The 8,341-nt window shown below is 40.7% G+C and overlaps 1 protein-coding gene across 1 annotated transcript; it reads left to right on the top strand.

The window, feature by feature from the left end:
• Nucleotides 1-83: 83 nt before the first annotated feature.
• chchd7 (coiled-coil-helix-coiled-coil-helix domain containing 7) lies at nt 84-6,807 on the top strand. Its single transcript, XM_042510803.1, has 4 exons — nt 84-360; nt 1,478-1,537; nt 1,655-1,753; nt 6,162-6,807. The coding sequence occupies exons 2-4, from the start codon at nt 1,484-1,486 to the stop codon at nt 6,264-6,266; spliced, it is 258 nt and encodes an 85-aa protein (XP_042366737.1). The 5' UTR covers nt 84-360; nt 1,478-1,483; the 3' UTR covers nt 6,267-6,807.
• The last annotated feature ends 1,534 nt before the right edge of the window (nt 6,808-8,341 follow it).

Genomic DNA, 8,341 nt, shown 5'->3' with positions numbered 1-8,341 from the left:
GCGGGGTTTCTATTGGCTGTTGCTGCTGTCAGTTGTGGGTGACGGTGTGTGTGATTTCTGTGGTGCGCTGTTGACTGTGGACTTCTGTTAGCATGACGAGCAGCTGCTAGCCTGTGGCTGCTGGAGTACTCACGGTTAGCCACATGTACGCTAGTGTCGAGCTGTTCACTGACTTGTCAGAGAAAGACTCTCGCACGCATTCACCGGGATATAAGTAACAACACCGTTTTTGAAAAGCTATTATTAGCATTATTTCTGGTCTTTTCTAAATCTGCATCGCCCTTACGGTGTCGATATCAGGCGTATCCACAAGTGATTGGGCTCCAGCCGGATCCACGCTGCTAACGCTCTCTGGGACAGGTAGATGTTCACTGTGTGAAGTTTTATCTCCGTTTACCGTCACATTAGTCACTGCATGTGAATGAGAAGCCGCCACAGACTCTCCGCTAGCTATTAGCTAACACCGGTGAAGGTGAACTTGTCCCGGTCGCAGTGTCCTGTTCGGCGGAGGACACCGGGGTCTGTAGAGGAACCATTTCAGGAAGACGTGTTTACTGTTTAACTTCCACCACTGGTCCATTTGATTTACATATGCTCTGCTAGGGTATTTATTTGGATAGAGTGAATAGATGGTGTTGTGTTTCCCCACGCATCAGCTGTACGCAGAGAATCAGGTCACAGAAAAGCACCAGCTCGTTTCGATGCTCCGTGAAACCTCCGGACGTTTGTGAAGTCCAGATGATCCTGTCCTGTTTCTATTTCATTCACAGCTACAAAGATGCAATAGCTGGACATGTTTGTTGAAAACTGATTGGAACAGAAGACTGTATTGGTGTGAGGATCGTTTGGCCCAATCTTTTTGCGCATGGAGATGCAGCTGAAAATACAAAAATTAAATAAATAAAATTGGTGGAACGGAGCACTTCAGTAGACTGCCAAAATGACTTTCCCCAATTAAGAACATCACATGCATTAGTATCAGCAAAAATGTTGTCTGACAAGAGACCACAGTGCAGAAGAGTCAAAGCTATGTTTGAGGTGACGAAAGAGTACCAGTAAATGAAAGATACACGATGAATACTGAAAGATTAATTAAATTTTAATTTCCTCTCAGCATAGGTTCTAAATATTTGTGATGTTTAGGTTTTGAAATATGACTTATTACTGTAAATATAAAATAAATGTTATCTATGTTAGTATTTAGAAGTTTACAATATATATACAGTATATATATATATATATATATATATATATATATATATATAGGAGATATAGAGAGAGAGAGAGAGAGAGAGAGAGACTTAGACTTAGGTAGATATACACAAGCCAATTCAAATTCCAGAAAAGTTGGGGTGCTGTATAAAACATAAATAAAAACAGAGTGCAATGATTTGCAAATCCATTCTGACCTATATTCAGTTAAATACTCAACAGACAAGATATTTAAATTTCAGACTTTTTTTTTTTTTTTTTAAAGATTCCAATGGATAAAAATGCACGAAGAGTTCGGAATCAGGACGTGAACCCGTGCATCGAGGTAAGCTTTGTGAGCCTGTGTCAAACATCAGACTGCTGCTGGCGGGGGTGGGGGTGAGGGGTTGTGGGGGGTAGTGTCCATTCCTGCTCTGTTGTTGGAACCTTTTGTCTTTTTCAGGAGAGCGATGCCTCCCAGAAGTGTTTGGATGCCTACAACTATGATAAGGGCATGTGTTCAGCATATTTCCAGACATACAAGAACTGTAGGAAATACTGGGTGAGTGTGTGTTTCCAGCATCAAAGAGAACACGCTGATGAAAAAAAAGTCGGAGATCTTTAACCCTTTAGGACCTGAGCAAATTGGCTTGATTTCTTTAAAAAAACACAGGAAATGTTTTTTGTTTTTTTTAAAAGAATATTACCTAAAAAATATTTGTTTTGTTAATACAGTAAAACAAAACAAACAAAGAAATGATCTGGAAAGCGTGCTTAGAACTTAGTACGGACTGCAACAGAGAGAACATGGCACATAGCGAGTTACCTAAGGTTAAGACAATTTGAATGGGGGGGGGGGGGGGTATTAAGCTTTAACTGCCCTTTTTTTTTTTTTTGGTTTAGGGATTTTAAAAAAATTTAAAGTCAAGTTTACATATAGAAATGTTCTTTGTGAAAATGTGATAACATATTGCACTTCCATAAAGTTGTAGAACTCACAAGAGTCAGATCTCAAAAGGCCCTCCCTCCATTTTGCTACTTTATTGACAAGCAGTCTTTCGTTCCGCTCCGTGTTTACAGCGGCTCAAAGTCCAATTGTCATCCGTTTGACATCGTGATCCAATCTGCTAATACCTGCAATTGGTGGCTCAAAATGCGTTACAGCATATAGGCTAACGAGAAGCATGACAAAATGTCAGTGCAGACACTACATGGTCGCGTTTTGGCGTCATAATTTGGAGAGGAGATGCTTGACTCGATAGGACAGGCTGTCTGCTCAGGATGAAGTGTGTATGTGAGGCAAAACTCAAAGGAAATGCAGATATTGGCATTACATGAAATTGGCATTAGCGCTGAATCAAAGTGCGCCTGTTCCATCGCACTGCCGTTGCTATTTTATGGGTATAAAAAACTTTCCTTAACTTGCCAACTCTGCTGGTTCCTGTGCTCTTTAATATTCGTGAGCACGCGCCGTCACACTAATATCACCAGTGACATAATTCTTTTTTTTTTTTTTAAATCAAAACGCGTGCCTTCCCCTGCTTTTCTGTGTGCTCCCACACGGGGTACTGATTAACACTAACTGATTAACACTAACTTGACTCTTGTGAGTTCTACAACGTAGAACTCACAAGAGTCAGATCTCAAGAGTCAGATCTCAAAACTTGAAACCTCCATTACACATGTGCCTTGTTACATAAATGTGATGCTAATTTCATATGTTGGTGGAATGTCTGAATAAGAACTTGAGTCACCTGTGACGAGCTTACAGCTGCAGCATCTGTCCTGCTGTCACATGAAAGCTCACAGCAGCACAAGCTTCAATTCACAGACTCACATGAAATGCACACCCTGAAGAGATTAATCAGTTATCATTGGCTGAAAACCAAGGAAATGAAAACACTCTCATAACTTTGAAATACTTTAAACGTGCCAGTTTGAATTTGTGGAGGAGGTTCGTTGACTGAAAAAAGCCATCTGTGAGCAGACAGGAGCAGTCTTACTGATTCTGTCTGCAGAGGGAGTGAGGCAGCAGTTGGGAAGGTTCCTCACTGAGTGAAACGAACAGGAAGTAGCTGAGCGGCTGCCATAATACGAGCTGTTTGAATTTCCTTATATGAAGGAAAGAAGCTTCAGTGCTTCCTTTATAATCTCCTGTAGCATAGGAGACACTGGACCATCCTTTGGCTAAGGAAAGGAGAGAATTCTGTCCCACAATTCTTTGCAGCTGCAACATTTTAAGCGAAGGGCCACATCGGTTGTTCTTAAGAATATCGACAATTTAATGATCCATCATCCACAGTGTGTATGAGCCATGTCAGCTTCAGAACACGTTGACATCAACATGAAGCTGTTCCCTGCTGTGCGGGTTCTTATACACAGGCTTATGATCACATCTTTGCCCTGAATAGAGGCTGTGTATTTAAAAAAAAAAAGTATTTCTTATTGCTTCTTACATGCTTATTAGGGCCCGAGTACTGACCAGTGCAAGGGACCCTGTTGTAATTGGTCCGCTTTTTATTCTTCTTATTATTTTGCCAAATGAATTGCTTTTTTGAGGGCTTTATCATACTCAAAAACTCATGAAACTTACTTAACGCTTATGGTTACGCTTGGTGAAAATTTTTGTATTTTGTAGGTCTCGTGTATAGGTGTCAAAAAATGAGCTCAGTAGCGTCCCCTAAATGACAGCCCCGGCAAACCATTTCATGTAGAAGTATGAAAATTTGGAGGTACAAAGAACATGAAGATAGTTAAATTGCGAGCCGTTTTTGATTTCATCAAACGCTGTTGCCGTTCTGCTGCGTTCTTCGCCATAAAACAGGATGTTATGTTTGAGGGGCTAAAGATGCTTAAAAACTCACGAAACATGGCAGACACATCAATAGTCCTATGGTGTGTTATTTGATCTGATTTTTTTTTTTGCTGTGATGTGCCAAAATGTGCTCTGTAGCACCACCTTCTAATTTTCAGCCCCACAAACCATTTAACCTAGTGCTACGAAACTTAAGAAACTAGTGTAAAAGCCCAAGACCTACAAAAAAGCCTCTTGGAGCCATGTCCTAAAGCCAACAGAAAGTTCATAATTTTTAATTTTATTTGAAACTTTGGGCAGTTTTTTGCCATTTCTGCTAGAGCCTGACTGATTTTTCAATATACCTATATCATCAGCTGATATGAGCTTTTTACAGACATAATGGAGCAAATCAACCTCTGCACATATTTTTTTCCCAAATGCGCTGAAAAGAAAACTCTGTTCACAGACCATATAATGCAGAAAATGATGCTGGCTGGATTTGAAATAGTTGCATTCTATAGTTTGTCCAGCAGAGTGCGGTCTTACTCTATTGTTTACACTACTCTCAGCACTGTCAAAGCAGCATATTAGACCACATAGGGTTCTGCCACAAGCACACAGGCTGGATCCCTTTTCAAATGTATCACATCTGCTGCTTTAGCTGACCCTCACACACACACACATAGAGACAAAGAGTCAGAGAGAGAACCAAACACCACTTCTAAAATACTTCAAAAGTATCCAGACTCCACCACTACATGGAGGAAACACTAATTAACCTAGAGATTAGAAACTTGAGAAACATATTTAAAACCCCATGACCTACAAAAAAGCCTCTTGGAGCCATGCCATAAACCCAAAAGAAAGTCCACCATTTCTAATTTTTATTACATTTTTGGCCAAATTTTTGCCATATCTGCTAGAACCCGACTGATTTTTCATTGTACCTATTTTAGCACCCGATTTGAGCCTTTTAACAAACAGCTCTAAAAGATCAGAATCAGCATATAACATGAAAAGGGGACATTTTAAGCCATGTGATGTTTTTAATTTTACATGTTTGAATCGAATAATGATATTAAATAGGGCTTGGGGTAAAATAATTCACACAGCACAGTATTGCAGTATTTTGTGTGCCGATATTTATACACAGACACCAATTATCGGTGGTTTATTATGCACATTATTCACTTTTACAAATACACATCTTAATACTACTTGAATAATAAAATCCCTGTCTTTCTCAGTCCACTAGATGGTGCTGAGTGTTTATTTTCTGGTGAGGTTCGTAGAGGTCTCGGTCAGCAGCATTTGGCTGGAAGTTAATCAAAACAAAGATGGAAATACCACAGAAAGTGAATCAGAAATGCACTGTCAGCATTTAAATCAAACATCTGGACTTATTTTCGACTCTCAAACACAGAAGAAATGACAGGTTTGGACATGATATGGGATGTACAAGGAACGTTGTATGACAATAAAATACTCTGGGAACAGCAGGGCTCACATCACACACCACTAACTCAAGATAACCTTAGCCGCTGACAGCCAAGCTATCACTAAACCCGCTCAGCCAAAAAATCAACCAACACAGGGCACACAGCTTGACATAATTACTGTCCAACTCTGAGAGATCTCAGAAGATAACACAATCCATCACCTATGGCATGTGCAAAGATCTGCGTCCATACAGTTGTTGAAAAGGAGGGATTTGTTTACATGTTCAAAAACACTGGAGCTCAGGAATGTGACTCCCCGGCGGTTTGTCAGCGACACCGTCGTACCCATGCTCAAAACACCATACCCGCGCTCCACAGAGAAGTAAAGCATAAAGCTAAGGGATCTTTGAGTACAGCGGGAATGTTCCTGCCATTCAAAGCGTACAGTCAAAGTCTGTAATGCAGGCTCCCAGGCTGAGATAACCCTGATGATGTCCTAGTGATGTCATTACTTTCTCAAAAAATGACAAAGCTCTTCCAGAGGTGTTGAAAACTTACCATGACATGGTAAACTGGTGGAGTGACTCTCAATATCAACAGGCTCAGCTGCATCTGCATGCAGAGTGACTGGAGTATCTTTTGTCAGGGTTTCTGCTCACAGTGGAAACGGGTGGCAGCAGCTTGTTGTATGTAAAGTATTTTTAAATTAGCACTTTGTGTTTGTGTCCTTCTAGCACAACATCATGCTGCAGAGGAGGAGAGACGGAGTGAGACCTGACATGCCCACGGCTGCGGAGAGGCAGGAGATGCTCACTGCCATTGGAGGCAAACCGTACTGAGAGACATCGGGCTCACACAGAGACACTGCAGAGAGCAGCGCCCAAGTAGACTTGACCTGTCTTCACACTCAGGTCCAGTGTCTCCACCGGGAACTGGTCTGTTCATTAACATGGAAAGAGAGGAAGGTCACAGAGAAGATATATGACTTGAGATTTATTAAATCATTTGATATGAAACTGTCACAACATGAAAAGCGTTTGAGGAGCTTTTCAAGCATTTTTGTTTTGATGGAAGAAAGTACTGTCATGGTATCACTAATGTCATTTTCCACTGAAGTCACAACTGCTGAGATGGTGTTTTTGTGGATTTTACCATGAATATTCAAAGTCCTCAACAAGTAGACAAATGCTTGAACCCACAGGCTGAAATGTGTGATTCACAGTGTTAAACAATCTGTGTGGAGGACTTCTTCATTTCTGAAATCTGAAGCCTGCTGGGCACTAACTCAACAGATTCCAGCTCACAAGCATGGTGAAATGTGTAAATTGTGATGGACATCTTGCATCTGTTTATCTTTAATAAAAATAATTGAGTATTGTATGTTTCCCCGCTTCTCATTTTCTTTTGTGGGTCTTATTTTGTTTGTTTTTTTGTGTAATCTTCAGTCCTTCATTTCTTCTTTTTCTGATTCCATATACTTGTTATGAGTGATGGAGGAAGTGCCCATGACATAAATGAAAGTGGTGATACCACAAGTTAAAGATCTTATTTTTACTGTATTTCTATTTTATGTGCTTGTACTAATTTCTGCTCTCTATAATTCTCTGTGCTTGGCATCAGAGCGACTGTAACAATCCACAATTTCACCATAAATTCCACTTGAGCAAAAATGAGGTCTTCCTCACAATTTAAAGGATTTAAGACAAAGATCCAGTTTTTCCTTTTCTTTCAACTCATTTATTTACACATTTTTAGGTAATTTTCTTAAACTTTTACTAATTTCTTACCAATTTTGTTTCTCATTGCCTTCTTCCCATGTTGGGAAAAGGGAAATGGCAGTGGAGTGCTGCTGTAAGGAAGTGGTTTTAAGCGCACTTTGAGCTACAAATCAGCCCAGTGTCTCATAGCTCTCACTCTACGCTGTGCGCGCGCCCGCGAGCTCCATGCAGATGTCTGCGAGCTCACGCAGCTCAGGACTGCAACAGATCCATGGACTACACCTGCTGAGCTTCTGAGTGTGTTTCGTGGTGTGTGTCTCTACCTGTGTGCAGCACCGGGCGGCGCTACAGGAAACACGGCAGCAACACACACAGAGGGGACGAACACACTTAACCATTACACGGACAAGAAGTGTTGCAGGTTGGCTCAGCCTGCAGCTGGACTCTCAGTAAAGGAACCTTGTGATTCATGAGATGAGAGTACTAATGCTAAAACACTCTCACGCGGATGAAACACTCTCAAACGGATCATTCAGAGGAGAAAGTTTCGGGATATTTTCCTTCTGCTAACATTAAGCCTTCATCCTGCAAACTGGCTGGTTGTTATCGGTGATCCATTGAAGTAACGTGTTGCACTTTGTAACTGCCCTCACACTGGGCTGATTCGTGGAGTTTACAGCATGGATGTATTATAATCATCCTGACTCGTTGCAGAGTTGGAATCATCTAAAAAAGAAACCTACTGGTGACTACGGTCAGTTATAACATCTCAAACTGCAACAATCAGAAATGAGACAGAACCATAAAACTCACGATGCACATGGTCTGTGATGATCCCTCTCTGTTCACCAAAGGACAAACTGATATGTCATATTTGTCAGAGTTTTTCAGTCAAGACTCGTTTTTAAGGTACAGTATTTTTACACTTACAGTACTTTCCTCATAGTGAAAACGGCTCACTGCACGCTGTGGGAGAATGACTCGCTTTCTTTTTGTATCGTTCTGCTGTAAAGTTGGAGTGCGCTGGATTTGTAACACAAGACAAAACGAGAGCATCATTGTAAAACAGAGTGTGGCACAATAATAATTCTAACTTATTTATCTTGTTTTTATAAGCACTGGAAGCCCAAATTGTAATTGAATCTAAAACTCCATTAACGGCTTTGTCCTACTATAGGGCATCTACTCTAAAATCT

Source organism: Plectropomus leopardus, chromosome 21 (assembly GCF_008729295.1).
Source record: "Plectropomus leopardus isolate mb chromosome 21, YSFRI_Pleo_2.0, whole genome shotgun sequence".
In the NCBI taxonomy this organism is placed as follows: domain Eukaryota; kingdom Metazoa; phylum Chordata; class Actinopteri; order Perciformes; family Serranidae; genus Plectropomus; species Plectropomus leopardus.
Note: the sequence above shows the minus strand (reverse complement) of the source record. Positions and strands in the feature narration are given on the sequence as shown.

Bases quoted from the DNA above. Each gene is read 5' to 3' on its own strand.
- chchd7 (XM_042510803.1), top strand. From the start codon at position 1,484: ATGGATAAAAATGCACGAAGAGTTCGGAATCAGGACGTGAACCCGTGC. The intron at 1,538-1,654 runs GTAAGCTTTGTG...TGTCTTTTTCAG, and splicing joins ACGTGAACCCGTGCATCGAG to GAGAGCGATGCCTCCCAGAA. The intron at 1,754-6,161 runs GTGAGTGTGTGT...GTGTCCTTCTAG, and splicing joins AGAACTGTAGGAAATACTGG to CACAACATCATGCTGCAGAG.